This window comes from Pongo abelii, chromosome 21 (genome assembly GCF_028885655.2).
Source record: "Pongo abelii isolate AG06213 chromosome 21, NHGRI_mPonAbe1-v2.0_pri, whole genome shotgun sequence".
In the NCBI taxonomy this organism is placed as follows: domain Eukaryota; kingdom Metazoa; phylum Chordata; class Mammalia; order Primates; family Hominidae; genus Pongo; species Pongo abelii.
This window is the reverse complement of record NC_072006.2, coordinates 4,824,833-4,845,509: the sequence shown is the minus strand read 5'-3', so window position 1 is coordinate 4,845,509 and position 20,677 is coordinate 4,824,833. Positions and strand designations below refer to the sequence as shown.

The 20,677-nt window shown below is 39.1% G+C and overlaps 1 protein-coding gene across 6 annotated transcripts in view; it reads right to left on the bottom strand.

The window, feature by feature from the left end:
* The window catches only part of SNAP25 (synaptosome associated protein 25), an 89,003-nt gene that overhangs the window by 12,225 nt on the left and 56,101 nt on the right, over nt 1–20,677 (bottom strand). For 4 of the 6 annotated variants that reach the window (NM_001135488.1, XM_024238574.2, XM_054541542.2 and 1 more), the window contains 4 exon segments: nt 2,156–2,273; nt 9,240–9,288; nt 16,261–16,302; nt 18,426–18,560. In NM_001135488.1, coding sequence (NP_001128960.1) covers nt 2,156–2,273; nt 9,240–9,288; nt 16,261–16,302; nt 18,426–18,497 — 281 coding nt within the window. In that variant the 5' untranslated portion in view covers nt 18,498–18,560. 6 annotated transcript variants of the gene reach the window in all.

The window sequence follows — 20,677 nt, the reverse complement described above, 5'->3', positions numbered from 1 at the left end:
GTTGTGACACATGGTTTTTAAAGCATTATTTACACACAATAGGGAACACCTCAGTCAAGCTTTGAAGCTTAGTTTAGGGTCTCTTGTGCATTAAGGAAATTAGTGACCACTCAAAAGTGGAATTCGTAGGAGCCATCATTTCATTAGAACATTAGAATCCATCCCAGGGGACCCTGCCTTCACCCTTTCTTCACACACAGTTGATGAAGGGGGGAAAATGTATCTGTTGGAATTTATCATGAAATGGATGGAAATCTCACCTGGGGGCAAGTTGCCACTGAAAGGAATATACAGTCAAATCTTGACTAACTGGAATGCTTGGTAATGAGGTTTTTTTTTTTTTTTTTTTTTTTTTTTTTTGATGAATTATATGACTTTCTTAATGAACAGTGGGGCCATGGAGGAAAGTTTTGTTTCATGGATGATGAGTGAATATCTTTGCTAGACTCCTGAGCCACTTTCCTGCCTGAAAGTCTTAAGGTAGAAGACCTGACTGAATCTTTCCTTGGTTATCATTTATACTGATTGCTTGATGGCCTTTTCTGTGAAGATCAACTCTTATTGTTTGGTCCTCATAGATGTGGAAGTTGCAGGAGGATGGAGACTAAGTGAGACAATGCAAACTACCCTGGAAGAAAAACCATTTTACATTTCTGATGTGATTTTTTTTCTTTATTTCTTTTTTGCTAAAAATGGAAGGGAGCAAGAGCATGCAGCTGAGGTTTCCAGTTAGCTAGATTCCAGTTAATCAGGCTTTACTGTAGATCATTCTTTAAAAAGCAAAATTTTTTAATTTTTTTGCAATATGAGCCCCTCCCCCTCCTAAACAGGAAGTGGGATATTTTAAATCAGCCTCAAAGTTTAAAGGATGTGAATGGTCATATAATCTGCTAAAAATGACGTCAATTTCTATTCTAAAAGCTAGGATCAGGAGAGCTTTTAGGAAAAAGTCTTCTTTTAAAAGGGGGGAAGTGGGAGGGGTGAGGGAGATTGGATAAGGAGTTTAATTTTCCAAATGCATGTTGGGCAATCCACTCATGCATTTCTTTTTCCACCACTAGTCCAATGAGACAATCTTCCAGAACCTTCAGTTTTAGGTTCCTTCTGTTGCAAACCTTTATAACCACATGTCACATTTCTGCTACATTCCAAAAAAGCGTTGCAGAACCTTGAGAACAGTTGAATGTTTTGTGATGTTGTGCATGCAAAATCTACACATTTCAACATTTCAGCCAGTGTACGGGTAGATCTTCCAAGGAGAAAAATTTGGGAGGGATGGGTCCAATCTGAGTAAGGCTTGAGCACTTCTTGCTGAAGAGCTCATTGCCTCTGTGTTGGGTGCAGCAGCAGCATCTATTGACAAAATTTGGCAACTGGTGGGCAGTAGAAAGGGAGAATCTCTGTCATATTCTCTAATTTATAGAATGCTTCCCTAGGCCAAATTATCTATCTCTTTTATTTTGGAAAAAATCAAACCTTCACATATGTGTTTCTCATCTTCCAAACTTACCCGCAGCCTTTTCTAAATCTGTAATTTTGACTCTTGGGGTTGGGGAAAAGGAAGTTCCCTGGGTGCCTCTTTCTTGAGGCTAGCCTCTGTCTCAAGGTACACTTTCTGGAAAATGTTGAAACGTTCATCAATAAAAGTTGCTGACAGTGAAGCTTTCACTGTAGTATGCCTGATTTTTAATGCATCAACAGTAACTCCTGCTAATATCATCTATGCTATGAGATGAATGCATTGGAGACGGTATTGATCTGTTCTGCATGCCACATGCTCATCCTGCCTATGAGCTTGGCAGGAATGAGCTTGTCAAGGCTTGGAGATGGGCCTTGGGAAATCAAAGCTTCAGGCAGGCAGGCAGCACCTACTTGTTACAGGGACACACACAAAGCCCGCAGAATTTTCCTAGGTCCGTCAAATTCTTTTCTGCTTCTTTCATGTCCTTATTGATTTGGTCCATCCCTTCCTCAATGCGTTCCAGTTGTTCTGATTAAACACAAGTATTTTATCCCCACAGAATGAAGCAGATGGAAAAGGACAAAGAAAAAAAGACAAAACTTCAGACATTCACTTTGACATTAAAAAAGAAAAAAAAAAAAAAAAAGAAAGAAAACTGGACGCCACAGATTAGAGCTGGTACCCAGTACCTACTTGTTACAAGGACATATGAAAAGGCCACAGCATTTCCCTAAATCTTTTAAATTTTTCTCAGCCTCCTTCATGTCTTGGTTGATATGGTTCATGCCTTCTTCGACACGATCGAGTTGTTCTGGTTAGGACAAAGGGATGACAGTGTGGAATGAATTTTTTGGGGGTCTCCAACAGAATATGAGAAATGACTATGTGAAACAGAATTTGAAAGAGAGATATTACAATGCATTGTCCAAGAGGATGCATTGTTGAAGACTGCTACCGCTGCCCTACACAGGTATGGGTGGAAGGAAACAAACCAAACGATGCTCAAAATAGTTTGTAATTCAAACATGATGGGATGGGGTGGAAGGCCTGTTTGATTCTGAGTGTCCAGGAAAACAGCACAGCATATTCGCTTACTCGGGCACCAGTGAAATCCAGGAGAAAAAAAACAGGGTGTTAGTTTATGTTTTAGGCATTCCAATTTAATGCTACTAAAGAAAGTATCTGCTTCAACTTTAAAATATCTCCATCTTTTGGTTTTTAAGCATCCTCAACCAGAAAAGGGTAGAAAATAGAATCCATTTTCTTCTTTGTAGACAACAGCAGCAGCAGCAATCATAAGCAATGGGTATGGATCTCTTTTCTTCCCCTAGCAGTGGCAGTCTAGCCAGAGGTAGCCATGGTCTGCACTTAATTGTGCATATGTAATTCATAAAAGCTGTTAAAAAAAAAAAGAGTAACATCCACACAGCAACATTGTAAGTCCTGGAACATTGCAATTCCTCTCTCATCCTATGACTTAATTGCTATGAATGTTTTGGAAGGCATTTCACTTCTCTTGCCCCCTGATTTCCAAGTCTATAATGGGGGTCATGCTCCAAGCCCAGGCAGAGAGCAGGGAGAATGAATGTCTCCTTGGAAGTAGGATGATGAATTGGAACATAGGACAATATGGTGTCACTGCTGCCACATAGGTGACCTTAGTGTATCTAAGACATAGATCAATAGTCATAAAAATGAATCATACTTCTAGGTTGCCAAGGTTACATACACCAACTTGATTAATTTTTTTGAATTGTGTCACCAAATTGAGATAACTACAAGTTCAATGAAAGGATTTTTAAAACAGCTTTTAAAAGACCATTAAAGGAAGGCAGCAATGGATGTCTTGGCTGTCTAATTACAAAACCTAATTACATTTCCATTCCTCTTTTCATCTGTATTTTTATGCATTCATGCCTATGCCTCCTGGAATAAAGGCATGCCTAGAATACAACTGATAAGTACATTTCTAGCCTAAGGGCATACATTATCACTTAAACACAATTTCACATTAAGTTATACAGTGGAAATTGTGCTTCCAAAAAAACTAAGATACATTCACTAGTGACCCAAACTGCCAGACTGTGAATTTGGAAAATAAAAGCCTATTGTATTTTCTTTCATGAGGCTAAAGAACAGAATTCAGTTCATGAGGAATCTGCTATTTCTCCCATGCTTTTGAAATGACAGGTGAAAACAAAATTTCATTGTTTATCCAGCATTGAGTACCTGGAGGAGATAATAAGGTAGTGCAGGAGAACTTTTGCTGAATAAATACAGGCACAGTGATGATATAAAAAAAAAATCCGCAAATATAGCCAGGCGTGGTGGCTCATGCCTGTGATCCCAGCACTTCGGGAGGCCGAGGTGGGCAGATCACCAGAGGTCAGGAGTTTGAGACCAGCCTGGCTAACATGGTAAAACCGTGTTTCTACTAAATATACAAAAAAATTTCTGGGCGTGGTGGCATGCGCCTGTAATCCCAGCTACTTGGGAGGCTGAGGCAAGAGAATCGCTTGAACCTGGGAGGTGGAGGTTGCAGTGAGCTGAGATTGCGCCATTGCACTCCAGCTTGGGCAACAAGAGCGAAACTCCTTCCCAAAAATAAAAATTACAATTAAAAAAATTTTTAAGAAAGGCTATATATATATATATATATGGCAATCCCCTACATTCGAGAAGATTTTTTTCTTTTCTAAGGATTTCACTCCAGTTTCCTTATAAGAATGCAATAAATTAGTCTGTAGATGAAGGTAAATATTCAAGTAGAGGGACTGGTGTGGGGAAAGGAACTCATCATCAGATGAAGAACCATTATATGTACAGAAAATAGGGATGCCAAATCCCAATCAAGTAACTGCTAATGGCCTCTGGGAGTGCAGGCTTGAGATGGATTGGAGGAGGCATCTGGGCTCAGGAGAGATGCTGCCCCCAGCTAATGACAGCTGAAATAAGCATAGATTATGGCATGGGGACACATATGCAATTATCCGTCCTTCTTGAGGAGTTTCTCCTAAGTTACAAAGTAAATTGATAATTTTTTTTTTTTTGGCCAAAATATTAACTCTCTGACAAGATATTAGGGACCCATCCACTGTGCTTCCAGAGATTATGAGGTAACATATGTATGTGAATTGGTGCACAGGTATTGGACCTATGAATTAGATAATTGATATTAAAAAGGGAAAAACAAACAGGCATGTCTAAATCATATTTCAGAAAGCTGGGCTCTGCCATCAGTTACCAGCTTAATTTGGCAAAGTTTTGACTAAAAGAGAAAACTCTGAAGCTGAATTTGATTCAGAAAACTATTCAGAAAATAGTTGATTCAGAATACTATTTTATAACTACCAATATCAGTTGAATATATATTTATATAAGAATTCTAAGTCAAACCTTTAATTTAAAAAATATTGTGGAATCATTTTGTTGCAGAAATTCTAGCAATAATATTAATTTTTTAGAGTGTACTGAGTTATGTTTGTGGAGATGTTTGGCATATTGGGACTTCACGGCACTTCAATGATTTCTGTGAAGATACTTCTCAGGAAATGCTTAAAAGCATCTCATTCTGGGATGGACAGCAGCATCTCTGAGGCTGATGCAACACACCATCCAGCGTTGACTGCTTTTGATCTCCCTAAGCTTGTTTTCTGGCTGGTTTCTGTTTATTCTTGGGGGCTGGGAGGAGAATAACATTTTGAGTAGGGAGGGGGTCTTCAGGTAGGTGACACTATATGTTGGGGCCAGAGCTTGGGCTTTCTTTTGCCATGATATTGGATCACTGGATATTTGTGATAGATCCACCAATGACAAGATCCTCAAGGATCTATATTAATGTTTTCCATTAATATTTTTCCAATGACTGATGAAAACAAAATTTCTACTAATCTCTCCTAAGTAAGCCAACATGGGGCCCTTAGTATTCTCAACCTAGTAAAAATCAGTAGAAGAATAGTAAGCGTTAATACTATTAATCTAGTATGCAGCCTTCATGAGTATATCCAGTTACAAGATGCTGCCTCTATGAATTCCATTCTTAGCATTTATGAACATATAGAAATTCATTTAAATTTAAATAGCCTTATGTGGCTATCATGACTAAGTACAGACTTAATCATTCATAACAGATATTGGTGAGTGGACTTTAGCTAGAGAGATGGTTTTTCAAATGCCACCTTATAGTGCCATGAGCCTTTTAAGATAGCTGACTCTCTGGACAGGGATTTACTTTGTCTTTCTTCTGTCAGACAGTAGTCAAATATTTCACTGTTTAGTTTAGAGTTGATCCCAGGAGATTTTCCCAAAAGTCACATCTTCAGCATCAAAACAGACATACAACTCAGCAAAGACCAGCAAAAGGAACAAGAGATATGCAGGTAAAAGCCCACATTAGTGCCAAGGTCATTTGGGGACTTCCCTTGGTGACAAACTTTCTAGAGAATTGAAAGTCCCAGGGCTCAGTACGTTTCCAGGGCTGGTTGTCATGCTCAGTGCTCCTTGGTGTCTCCCGATACCTGGGTATAAAGCAAGAATCCCATAGGAAATTTCCTAGTGCAATCATTTAACTGGACAACCTGGAATGGCCTGGCCTGACCCAACAGTGGTTGAGATGGTTCTTTAGAAGGATGGCTGTTTCTTGAGGCTCCCGTGCTGCTGTGAGGTAGAAATAGTCAACACTTTTGGTGCTCAGGCATAAACAAAATTAGTAGAGCATAACTGAAGAGAAATTTCAAAGCAGTTACTGATCTAAACAAGTAAAGGCAAAATTAAAATGCACTTATAATGGCAATGAAGATAGCTGTTGACATGCTCATCTGTCAATTAGAAAGGTCCTTCTGGGTCTCTACTGCTTAATTAAAAAAAAAAAAAAGGTCCTAAGCTCCTATTATACTATAAATGAAATGTGTACCTTTAAGACTGGCCAGAAACCACCCACTTTCGGGGGTTTTACAGTTGCATGTTTCTCATCAGTGTCTATCTACTCACCACACATCTGGTAAAACCCAGTCTATCCTTGTTTAACTGAGGAATTCAGCATTTACTGTGGTATGGCCATAATTGGAAATGTCTTAGCCGAGAACATTAAGTGTGTCATGGGGAAATCTGTCAAACAGACACTCTATTCTGCTTTGTTTCTCAGAGAATAATACATAGGTGATTCTGGAGATCATTTGTGCTAAAGAATATATATTTTTGCATTTTTATGAAGATTTCAGCAAATTATATCTCTAGATTTTCTTCATCAAAGTGCAGTGCAATTTATCACTCATGTAAGCCTGTTATTCATGTTTTCTCTTTTTGATTCCAGGTTTGTATATATTATTTTCCATGTCTTTATGTCAGTGCTTTATTGTTCGGGGGGGAAAGTCTCTATTCTAAATCTTCCCTAAGTCTACCCTCCATTGTAATGTCTCTTTTTCCACCCACATGAAGTTACAAATTATTAACTTAAAAAATAAATAAGACGAAACTGCTAATTATTTGAGTGTATATGTTTCAGTTTTGCACCGGAAATCAGGTACCACTCTTCTATTGGGCACCTGTTGTTTAGCTATCTTTTTTAAAAGCAATGACTTGCTGCATCCTCAGTTTCAAAGCCTGGGACATTGTTACACAGATCCAGCCAACAAGTCACGTTATAATAACAAACCCATTTGGGGAGTTCTGAAGACTTCCATTGCCACTGCAATATCTTCAACATGGAACTCTAGTAGACTTTGTTATTTGTGTACAACTTTTGACAATTTGTATTGTGAAAACTGAAGGAAAAACGTTGGGGTTTATGTTCAACTTTTTTTCAAACTTTTTTCTCCATTTTTTTGATCAATTGGTATATATTTATTGAAAAAGTTTAATACAAATAAATAATGTAAAACCGAAAGTCTTTATGTGACAGCCAGATGCCTTCCAGCTGTGCACCTATGCAGCCTGCCACAGTGTTTACATTGAGGCCAGGCTCTTCCTGGGATGCTTCAAGCCAATGGCTGAGCACAATGGGCTACTAGTGCTAGAACATTTCTGCCCAACACAGGGCTCCTCTAATCAGCAATCTTTGCTCTCAGGCTCCCCATTGGCCTGGCTGAGGGCTTCTCAGAGCAGTACCCATCTACTTTTATAGGCGTCACATAGTCTGAAGGCTGTCTCTGCCTGCTCCCGCCCGCTCTCCCCTTCACCTATCACAGACATTTCCCCAATAAATCTCTTTTGCTTCTAATTGCTTCCTGGTATTTGCTCCCCAGGGGACCCCAAATGAGGCCATCTTCCTCCAGTCCCTTCCTTCTCCCACCCCAACTCCACAGAAGTCAGTAAATAAAGATTTACCTCATGTATTATATTGGTGGCAGAACAATTCTTTTATGGCCGTACCACAATTAATTGGGTTGGTCTCCCCACCGACAGATACTTAAGTTGTTTCTAGTCTTACATTATTATGAGTAAGCCACATGCATTTTACTTCATATAACTGTAAATGTATATCTGCACTGTAAAATTCTAGGAGTGGAGTGTCTTGGTCAAAGATGGGTGCACTTTAAAATGTGAAGATATTATCAAATTATTCTTTAAGACATTTGTATCAGGCTACAGTGCCTAGCTGTGGAATAAGAGTTTCTGTTTTCCCAACATATTCACAACACTGGTTATTATCATTTTTTAAAATTTATGCCAGTCTGCTCTAAAAAGTGGTATCTTGTCCTTGTTGGTGATTAGAGCATGGTTTCATACATCTGTGATGACGTCTTATTTTACATCCATTTTTCCTTTAGGTTGCTGCCCTTTTCTTTGATATGCAAGGGCTCTCTGAATTTTAGGAGAAGTGCCTTCTCTCTGCTGTCTGTCAGGTACGTTCCCCCGCCACAGCTTGAGATTTATGCTTAGAGTTTATTTAAAGTTTCCTGTGTTGTGAATACATTGTACATTTTTATCTTTGCCATTAAAAAAAAGTCATGACTCCAAAAAATTTTCTAATGCTTTTACAAAACATGAATAAAAAGAAAAAAACTTTGCAGAAATCTGTTTATCATGATAAGAATTCAGAATGGAATCAGGTAACTGACTTGTGGCTAGAATTATGTACAATCTCACCATAGGGCTAGATACATTGAGATGAAGAAAAATGATGGTATTACCCTTTTCAGTTTCCATGTTAGATATAGAGATGCTATATTAAAAGGCTGGCTCTCTGATTTTCCTTGCTTCTAGCATTTCTGTAATAATCTTTAAAACAGGCCAAATATTTCAATTGGTTCAATGTTGTATTTTCCAGATAATTTCCCTCAGGTTATATTCTGTGAAAAACAGCTCCCAGGTATTTAAGAAATACCCAAAACTACTAGATACTGAGTTGGGATGGTCAAAAGAAGTAGACAACATGATATGCCATACGCTCATTCTATCTACGTATTATTAGAAGAAAACCAAATTTATTGGGAAAGTTTAGGGGCAAGGATAATAAGAAAATTCTTACACTGTCCAAAATACTATCATTTAAAAAAAAAAAGACAATGGCTTTTGCCTTCAAAATTCTGTTACCTCAACATATATAACAGAGATAGTGGTATCATTGATTCACTCATGAAGAAGGCCTCCACATTTCCATACGTTTACCAATCTTTTCAACAGAGAAAGAAAAAAAGCAAGATGAAAAATCTAGAACCCTCACATTCATGTACGTGTGTAACACGTGTCAAAGCGATCATCTGCGTATGCACAAATAATTTTAAAATGCACATTATTCAGAAGAGGAATTGTTCTTACTGAAGAAATCTGAACTTACCTCCTTGTTCATCCAACATAACCAAAGTCCTGATACCAGCATCTTTACTCTACATTCCAATAATGGTAGCAAAGTTGAAAAGGAGTTAGAGAGAGAAAAGAGAGAAAGAGAAATCAGTAAGGGGACAATTAGCCCTAGAAATGGAAAATGAAGAAGGACCAAAAGAAAAAAGGGAGGAAGTATGACAAGAGTCCTGAGGGGTTATGGAGGGATAGAAGAATGGGCCAGCTGTGGACTTGATCTACCAGTGATGCTTTAGGCAGAATGAGGAAATGGAGCACTGTCTCCATGGGGTAGGGCTGGGGTGGGGCCTGCATGAAATCAGGATACACATATTTCATATTATACTGTAATTTTATGTTTGGAAATAAACGTGTCCACAGTTTTTATACCACCAATCACAGAAAGCAACCCTTTGGAAATCTTCTAGTCTAAATTTTCTTCTTTGGCACGATCTATCAGAAAGTCTTCATCAGTGAAATTGGGGAGGGATGCCCCATGGGAAGATGTGCAAGAATCTTGGTGGTAGGGGTTGAGGTTTTCAGGTTCATCAGAAGAGAGCATGGCTTTACAAAGGTTGGGAAACACAGCTCAAAAGGAAACTCACTCTCCAATTTTCTTTCTCTATAGAGAGGGTCTGCAGTATTTAGAATGGGTTTGAGATGAGAAATAAGGGCTCTTAATTCTGAAATCTAACATTCTGCATAATAATCTAGTGTGAGAAAATAATTTCTTTACACGCTTTACAGAAGTTCTTCTGTGCAGGGGAAGTCTTTAAAAGGCATCCCTCATCTCCTTATTGTTCAAATAAACCAAATACCACCTGAACCACGAGCAGGAAGTGGGTGGGAGTTGGTGGGCAGGAGAGAAGTAACAAAGATATCTGTATCACTCACACTTAAGAATCCTCATTTCTAGAAAGCCTAATCAGTTAATGCCTTCCATTTTACAGGGCAACTGTTAATGGGTATAAAATGGCATTGCTTACAGTTTGGATGAATTGGTTTTTCAAGTAAAGCTCATGGTACCCCCAGAAGAAATTCTAAGCTAAGACCTCTCTCATGGTGCTTATTTTCCACTGATGTACTTTGAACTTAGAAAGAAAGAGAGAGATACTAGTGGAGGCCAACAAAGTGCTTTTAAAAAAATAGTATTTTAACAATTAAATTTCAATAGTGCTTCTGAAAAATAAAATACTGAAAATGATTTCTATGAGCTTTTATAAACTCACCATTTTAGAGAATGTGTGCAGTTAAATCTCCAGGACACAAAAGCCTACCTTGCCTTTGAGCACACTTTGATAGGCTTTAGTGGCAAAGTCAGGATGTAGTATGGACAGGGCCGGCCCAGGATGGCCTCAGGAGTCCTTGACAGCACAGACTCCGGAGCCAGACTCTGGGCTGGAATGCTGGTGATTTCATTCCCTAACTGTGGGGCCTCAGGCAAGTGTCCTGATTGCTCTGTGCCTCCGTTCTCTCCTTTGTAAGACAGCCATGACAATAGTTAATACCTCATTGAGGAGGTATATGCGTTAAACAAATTAATATGTGGAATGTGCTAGAATGGAGTGTTTCTAAAATAAGTGTTTCTAAAATAAATATATTCAGAAAATGCATCTATAGCAGGCTATCTAGGCAAACTAAAAGCTATCTAGGCAAACTAAAAATATCATCATTATCAAGTATCTGAAGCTTCTAGACCACTACTTTTCAAACTGGAATGTGCATATGAATCCTCTGCACATGAATCATCTTGTAAAATGTAGATTCTGATTCAGTAGGGCTAGGGTAGAGCCTGGGCTTTTCATTTCTAACAAGCTCCCTGACACATGGAGCTGGTTCAGAGACATACATTAAGTTGCAACGTTCTAGACCACAAAAGACATTTCAAAATATTTTCTTTAAATGGGTTGTAAATAGGCTTTTGTCTGTACTAGCCTGTATTTTAATGATTTATTTGCTCTTTTCTTCATTCTTTCTCCATTTCTTGTGAGATGAAATTATACAAGGCAGATGGCTATTCGGGCATAGGGATGTGACAATGCAGGTTCTGCTGAGGGCAGAGGCATCTCGGAGAGCACTTTCTCCTCGAGGGCCCAATCAGGCCACACATGAAATCTTTGCTCCATTCTACTGGGGACAGTGGATGGGAAAAAGGTTAGTGATTTTAGTTTGGTCAGTCCAGCCCTCATCTGTTTACACTTTCTTGATATTCTATTATACCCATTTATTTTTATGTGGAGCCCTGCAAGTATAATTGCACATTTGTCCAATTTGGTGCTGAATGTTTTAACACTAGAATGATTCACGGAACTAATTTGAGGGAGCAAGAGTTTTTCAGGTTGCCCCAGTTTGGGAGAACAGAAGCAGAGAGCACTGATGTGGGAGTCAGGAACACTGGGCTGTGCTCTTAGCTCAGCCAGCAACCAGTCATGAGACCCTGGAAGAGACATCTGACCTTCCGGAATGTTTCCCCATGTTTAAGATAAGGATAGGGATGCCGAGTAAGACTGAGAAGATTGAGTGGTTGATAGGTTGGCTAATCACTCACAGGCTCCTTTTTACTTTCCTTCCTTTCCTTCCTTCCTTCCTTCCCTCCTTCCTTCCTTCCTAGTGTTTATTGAGCCTCTACTCTGCTCTAGGCACTAAGGATAATGGGTAGACAAATGCATGACCTCTCAAATGTGTTCCTTTGTTTGTGAGACAATTTGGTCAGGTGGGCAGAACCAGGATCTGGGAGTCATTACTTCTGAATTCTAGACCTATCTTAATAATGCTAGTGCTCTCAGGTCACCTGTTCTGTGTCTCAGCTTCCCAGCTGTCAAATGGGGACAGTAACTGCTCCCTCATAATTTCTCACAGTAGTTATGAGGGTAAGATGAGCCTCAGAGGGTCCAGCCTCTCAAGGTTCACCTCTATGGGAAGCTGACACCTCCATGAGTTCAGGAAATAAGACATTGAGTAGAATCTCAATCTACTTAGAATGAGCTGCTTTGTTTCCTTAGATCTTTTTTTTTTTTTTTTTTTTTGTGGAATTTTCAAAGAAAAATAATGATTGTAAGAGATGCTGGTGGATGAGAAGTGTGATGTGTAAGAACTTACACTCTGAAATCAGGTAGGCCTGGGTTTTAACTTCATCTCTGCCGTTTATACCTGTGTGTCTCAAGCAAGCTACTTAACCACTGTGTACCTCAAGTTCCTCTACAGTAAAACAGAGATCAAACTAGTAGTAGAAGGAAGCTAACAAAGATTAAATTAGGTAATGTACATTTGATGATGATGACAATGATAACTCCAAGCACAGTACCTGGCACATTTCACCTCGGTACATGTTAGAACTTGCGTTTGGCTCCAGTCTTTTGCTGACAGCTTCTATCAAAAATAACTAGGTTGCTTTTGTGGGGAGCTAGAAGCTTGAGATCGGCAGGGATAGAGACATGATTTCAGGGAGGCAGAATATTACTTTCTCTTATTCCTTAAATAGTATTATGTTTTAGTAGCTAGGAATGTGAGGAGGTGGTTCTATTTTTATCTTAGCTCAATTCTTAGTTTCTGTTTGAGATTGCTGGGAAAATCGCCTACCTAAAAACAGGGGAGTTGAAGATATGAAGGATTACTTTTTCTTTTCCATTTCTTTCTTTTCTCTTTTATTTCTCTATTTTAATTAAAAAAAAATTTTTCCAGATGAACTAAGACAATCTTTATAGAACGTTTTGAATCTTTATTTTGCCATTCTGAGATGCTTTTCCCAAAGTCTAAAACATTTGAACTAAAACTAGAACACTCCAGGCACTCTCTCCAAAAGACCCCACATCTGCATATCTGAAAAGGACTGCTCAACCTGATTTTTTTCATTTTTAGGGGGAAATCTGGCATACACCACTTTAGAATGCTTATTCTCTTCGCATGGCCAAAGTGTCTTGAAAGTCTTGAAAGATAAGTTGGCATAAAAAGAAGGATGCTAAAACATTCATGAAATATTAGTTGTGCAATAACCACTCCATGGAAGTTATGTGGTGTCTCTGAATTGGCCTGCCCTAAGGCTGTGGGGCTTTTCCTGGGCTTAATTTACATAGCCCAAAGCATTGATGTGCAGGCTCCATTTCCTGCATTTAGCATTAGCAGAGTTAACTTTTTTTCCTGGAATTAAATACTCCGTCCTTGAGGATACCTTAATGAGTCTCTTACCAGAATCAGTTGTTCCCTCCCCTGTGCGCCTAAGGCAAATATGGCCTTGAATTTGCAGAGCTACTTACATATCTGTTTCCCAGCAAGATACCAATTTACATCTCCCTTCCTATCCCCAGAGTTAGGCATTCTGTGAATATTTGTTGAAATGCATTCACCAAAAGAGAGTTCCTAACTCCAGGCTGAGAACCAAGTGCTACATGATTTCTAACCTTTTTACCTATCTATGGCATTCATTTTTTCTGAACTTTCTCCACTCACCTCTGCGTAGTTTTACATTACCCTTGAAATGCTGATAACGATGACTATTAAAAAGCAAGGCCCCACCCCTAACCACGGCTACACCCTGGAGTCTGTTAAGGATGGTGTAAAGTTGTATATTCCACTGAAAGAGAGATTGTTTGCCTTAGGGAGACTTCACAAGTTTAGTAACCTTTCCTGTCTTAGAGACTGAATTTCAATAAGGATTCAGCTCAATTCAAATTATATGGCACTGTCAAACCTTGGGATCATGAGGAAGATCCTGGTACTTCAATCCTCAGGTTTTCCAAATGATTTCTGCCCTTGATGAATATTTAATGCAGATTCTCTTTAGAGAATGTCCTTTTTGATTGAAAAGCAGAATATCATCTAAATAGCCAATGTCCTAGACATCACGATGTTTGACCATAAATATAAAATAACCCAGGAGGAAGTAAGAGCAAATCAATCTACTCTAATAACACTTTGCTCACAATTTCCTAAGCATGGAAAGTCTAATAGCCTCCTCTTATTTATCAGAGGCAGGAGATAGCTTCCATCTCTTTTGTTCCTTGTTCTAAGATGTAGCTGCATGCTTGACTGAAAAATGCTTTAGGAGAAACAAAAACGTATGATTCGAGAATCCTACTTCAATCAATAAGCTTTTGAGAGATTTTCCCCTAGAATAAATTAGAGCAGATACTCATTTTTGAAGACTGGCCGACATGGCTTGCATTTTAAGACGATACATGAAAAAGTGACCATGTCTCAGACTCTGATGTGTAAGGGATCAGTTCAAGGTGTGCGTTCTGATTCATTTGTTTTGCTCCTTTCCACTGTCTAGGCAGCATTTCAACATTGCACAGGCAGGCAAATTAGTGACAGTTCTGATATTTCGGAAACTTATACCAGATGTGCACACATGTAAGCAAAAAAAGAAAAATGGGTTTGGAGGCTATGGTTGAAAGCCATAAGGATGTATTGTAATAATATACAATCAAATAAATATCTCGGTTGATTTCTAGGCTCCCTTCAGGTTAACTTCAGAGCTCATGTAGGCATATTACTAAGATGGGCTTCTTTCATTTTTCTTCCTCCTGAAAACTTGAGAGAGAATAAGTCCATGCTAAGAGTCTTGCCTGCACTCCTAGATTTAGAATATCTACCCCCTTCTTCATCCTCAAGTATTTCTGCATGAGCAGCAGCGTTCCTTGGACAGTGCAGATAAAATATTGCTCTTCGCTTAGACAGAACGCTGCTTCCCTGTACTGAGGATCTGCTTTGCTAGGGTTGCCTTCCGGTGTGGCCCGTTTGTGCCACATTGCAGGCTCGAATTATCATTTTGGGGGATAACAGATTTTGTTATGTGTGCCCCACCCCCCCACCCCCTGCCCCACCCACTTCCCCGGCTTCCTAGGGAGTGCATGCTTGCCACCTCCTTCCCACTCCTCCTGCGGCAATTCACATTTAGCCATATCTCCTTCCTAGGTGAGAAGCTGAAGCTACAGATATAAGAGAAGGAGGACATTGGCTCCTAGAGGGTGAGAGGTGGCTGCCTTTCCTTTTACCCTTTGTAAAATTTATCTTTTCTTCCTTTTCAAGTTGTTGCATATGAAATTTATGATAGCATGAGGGGAGTAGGCTCATTTAATCATTCTGCCAGAGAAAGCCCAAGATCTCTAAAAACGATAATCACACATAAATTTATATACTGATAAGCAGTATCAAAGCACAGCTAAAACAGCATCTCACTGAATAAAAACTATTAGGCTTGTTTTATTAGGTTAAGATAAATATAGTCCAACCCATTCTTTTTCCACTTCATCTCTCCCATTGGGCAAATTCAATTAATCCATTTATTCTGCCTGGCTGACTGCTGCTCTACCAAATTGGAATGAGTGAGGTTTATGATTGCAAGTGCCTTTTGATTCCATTATTGCTATTTGCCCCCATTTTACCCATTTAAAAATAGTTTGGGACTCATTAACCCTGCCTTGCAAATGGACTCAATCCAGACAGGAATATAAAAAACCTTCTGTATTTATATTATTGGACTTGATATTTCCCTTTGTTAAAGGGCTTTCCTATTTTTTTTTCATAAATTTTAGTGCTTGACTTTAAATAGAACAATTTCTAAAAATGATACACCTATATGCGTACATATTTTTAAAAGTCATATATGTGGCTAAAGTTAGAACAGAATCTCAAGATTAGATGTAATTTATAGGCACCAAAATAATTACAAATAAAGTTTTATGTAGATAATTCCTTTGTATATTAAAAATTGCTCTGATTTGCTTAAAGTGATACAATCTTCTGTGATTTCTTGTGAGCACTGACTTGGAAATTCTGTTATTCTCTGCTTCCCAGACCAGACTACAGAGGTGGCTTGGGCTGGGAAGGAGGGTGAAGGTGTCTTCATGGCTATCTGGCAACTTAATTACAGCATCTCCCTCATTCTGAGCCTTTCTGATAGGCTACATCCACACTGGAATCTAGGGGATCATGGCCTAAGGAAACATAATAGCAACTAGGAAAGGATATATCAGCATAAGGGATTTGTTTCTTTATCTTAAAATACTGTCACTTCTTACCTCTTCAACCAGTTGCAGCATACGACGGGTGCTTTCCAGCGACTAAGATTTAAAAAACAAACAAACATAAACTTTGTGAGTGCAGGATCCAGAGATCTTGGAAAATCAGAAATACCTTATTTACTTGAGAAACACAAAGGGTATCTATCACATATTCTTTTCAGTTGGCAAGTGAAACACAAAATGTCAGTACATTTTCAAACTCTTTCCTATCAGGCTTTTTACATGATCAGATTCCCTAAAGCAATTACATTAAAGCTTATCTTCAGAAAATCAAAACCATATGAAGCTGATCTTGATATCAAAGACAAAGTAATCTGGAGAAGATAATTTTGCATGCTCGGAATGCATGAAAAGTTATCTCAAATACTCAGAGGACTAATTTGGCCTCCCTGGGCCAGGAATATTAAATTTTAAACACAAACATAATTTTTCATGAATCGAGATGAATATAACATCAAGTTTCTTACAAAGCTCCTAGAAACACAATTGGAAGTTCTTATCAATACAAATTAAGTTGTCGCCTTAGGGTGAAAAAAATCAAGCATGTTTGAAATGACTAGCCTATAGGAGACAGCTATAATAATTATCTTCATCCTTAGATAAGAAAAAATGAGACGGAAAGGCTGAGCTCTGCAATGGTCCCCCAGGCACGGCGTTGTCACTTTTTTCTCAGTTCTTTTGAAACGACTAGAATCCAACAACCAGTGTGATTTCTCAAAGCTTTGCTTTTAACTGACAAACTTATTTTGAACAAGATTCTACAGGAACCTGAAGGATGTTAACTTCCCTGGAAGAGCTGTCAGCCGGCTGCTTTTTGAAATAGAATGGCTGCAAGCAGCAGTCTGCTGGTAAAGGTTTAACTACCGGCTCTCTGGGAAAAATATACGAATACATACATGTATTCAAGTTTATTATTTTACTGATATAAAGGATGAATAGCACAAAATTTATAAATAATAATAAAATATACAATACTGTCTTTATTGTAAATTCCACATAGCCAATTGATTCTCACAGAAAGCTTTTACTGATTTTTGCTGAACTTTTGTGTCTATAGCTAACCATGTGATGAACCAGAGTAGTTCTGACATGAATGTTGGTTGGATATTTTCATTTATATTAATGAGTAAGAAGAAAATTAAACAATGAAGGCACGTGTTGGAATTGTACTCATTTGTGAATGACAAAAAGGATTTCTTTGCCTTAGAGAATCATAATTTTCAAATACTGGAAGATTTCCTCTTTTTGTGTTATTCATAGTATAATGGCTGCAGACATACATACTTTTAACTTTAATCTTCATTATTAATATTTTCTCTACTTTTTAAAGTCTAGACAATCAGCAAAACAATAAGTCAAGTCCTGATCTGCAGTATGTGCAGATTCTTGGGTTATAAATACTCTTACTCTGTCTGATTTTTAAATTTTTAAATATTTTTAGAGATGGGAGTCTCTCTATGTTGCTCAGGCTGGTCATGAACTCTTGGCCTACGTGATCCTCCTGCCTCAGCCTCCCAAGTAGCCAAGATCACAGGTGAGAGCCTCTGTGCCCAGCTCTGACTGATTTTAAGCTACAACTTCATATTACTGATCATGAAGTTGGAAAGATACATGGTAACACATTATTATACCTTATTTCCACCCTACAGATAAAATGGATGGATCTCAAGATCATGGATAATGGAGTAAAATGTAGCAAAATAATTACGAAGTGATGAAGTTTGAGTGTTTATTACTTTTGATTTTAATAGAATCTGTCTAATTGTCAGTTTATATGATTCAATTTTAATAATGTCTGCATTTAGCAACCAGCTTGCAAAGTTCCCGAAAATGTTAACAATCTGTTCTCAGAACTGAGCCTTCTCCAGCATAGCACTCAATTAAGGCACCCAAAGACATTGCTTTCTTTTCTTAGAGGACCTTGACTTCTCAAGATTTCTAGAAATTGAGAGTTAGGGCCAAGACATTAATTTGTATGCAGCTTTTATAATCAACTCATTCTGGTCCACAGAAGTCTTAGGTGTACAGAAAATCAAAGTCATATTACTTTTTCTAAAAGAAATTGCGACATTGAAAGAAAGGCTTTCCCCACCTGAACCTGAATAAGATAAACCACTCAGGCCTTCATCTTTTGCCTCCCTTCCTAGGTCTCCACTCCTTACCTCATCAGCCAACTGGTCTGCCCTTCGCTGCATCTCCTCCAGCTCATTACGCATGTCTGCGTCTTCGGCCATGGTAGCGGTGGGGAGTGGCTGGGCACCTGGGCTGGGGGGTCAGTGACGGGTTTGGCTCTGGACCTGGGAAGAAGTAGATTTGAAAATATGAGAGCTTATATATGTTCATGTAGGTGTGTGCAAAGACCAGAAAATCTAAATGGCCCGTACTTAGTCCACATGACGCAGTTTTCTGATCTGAAAGCCATGCTCAGACAGGGGTCAACAGAATTGTGCTGTTTCTCCAAAAGATGCCACAAATACATACTTGCCAATTCTGCCATGGAGATATACACCTATCTACCTATGAAATATTTTTAAAGAGACAAACTACCCAAGGGTTGGGAATGATGAGGTTGGAGGGATGTGGTTTGGGGTTAGTGTACTTTTATCATCACATTTATTTATTTATTTATTTATTTATTTATTTATTTATTTATTTAAATAGCTCTATTAAGGTATAACAGATATACAGTCCACCTCACATATTTGAAGTGTACAACTTGAGAAGTTTCGACATATGTATACACCCAGGAAACCATGACTGCAATCAAAACGATGAACATAGCCATTACTCCTCCAAATTTCCTCCCCACCCACTGGCCCCTGCCCTATCCCACATGTCTATGCCCAGAAAACTGCTGATCTACTTTCTTTTTATAATTTTTTTGAGATGGAGTCTCGCTGTGTTGCCCAGGCTGGAGTGCAGTGGTGCGATCGCAGCTCACTGCAAGCTCTGCCTCCTGGGTTCACGCCATTCTCCTGCCTCAGCCTCCCGAGTAGCTGGGACTACAGGTGCCTGCCACCACGCCTGGCTAATTTTTTGTATTTTTAGTAGAGACAGGGTTTCACTGTGTTAGCCAGGATGGTCTCGATCTCCTGAGCTTGTGATCTGCCTGCCTTGGCCTCCCAAAGTGCTGGGATTACAGGCGTGAGCCACCGCACCCAGCCTGATCTACTTTCTGTCACTATACATTAGTTTGCATTTCCTATAATTTTATATAAATAAAAATCACATAGTATGTACTACTTTTTGTCTGCCTTCTTTCACTTAGCATAATTATTTCGAGATTTATCTATGTTGCATCACGTATTAACAGTTCATTCAATTTTTGTTGTTGAATAGTGTTCCTTTGTGTTTAGAAGCCTGCGGAAGCCAAAGGCAGAAAATCTCTCATCTATTTCTGTTGTCATCAGAGGTTGCCAAAAGGGCTTGTGTGAGGGTAAGCTGCTATCACTCCAAGGAGGGTGGGTCCTTGGTCCTGAAAGGTGACCAGTCCATTTCTTGGCTACTCTCTTGAAATCCCACATGGTGCAAATGACAGGAACAAGGACTGAGTCCATTCCAGAGAGAGCCCTCCTTCCTCCTTCCTCCTCAAATATTTATTGAGCACCTGTAATATGCCAGGCAGTGTTAGGCACTAGGGATACAGTGATGGACAAGATAGGCAAATCACCTGCCTTTACAGAATTCAGTCTAATTGGGAAGATGCAAGCAAAAGAGGGAACTAGATGATTCAGGGTGATGATAATTACACTAGGGGACATGTCTGGTATCATGGGTGCCCATGGGTTTGCAACAGGCCTTTCTGAGGAAGCCATGTCCCCAGGCCATCGAAGGGAAGGGGGTAAAGGGCCCGATGGGGTAGGTATCTGATAGAATGAAAAATTCTCTGTGAGTAGCACATTTGAAGAAGGCATGGGCTCTTGTCTTGTAGATGAGATGGTCAACTGTGCACTTTATCCTCACTGTTGCATGGTAGAGCATGATCTCTGGGAAATGGCTGTGCAGCCAGGAATTACATTTCTAGTTCCCATCGCAAGGAAGTGGTGCTTTGTGGCTAGAGACAGTCCATGAGTGGTAGTAGAACAATGTGTGTCCCTGTCAGTCTAAGGCAGTTCAGAAGCAGGTATTCTCCTCCCTCTCTTTCTCCTTCTGCCAGAAAAACAGTCTTAAAGGATGGCTAAGCCATGAGACCATGAGACAGAAGGAACTTGGGCCCTCCATATCCCTGCATGGAGAAAAATGACTCCTGGCCAGTAACACCTGAACTCTTATGTGAGCAAACAATATATTTCTATTATGCTATGGAAAATGTGAGAGTTGTTTTGTTATAGCAGGCTGTGTTACACTAACTAGTAAATGTCTGAAGAAACTTAGAACAGAAACATTGCATATGAGCTTGATTTCCTAACCAAAA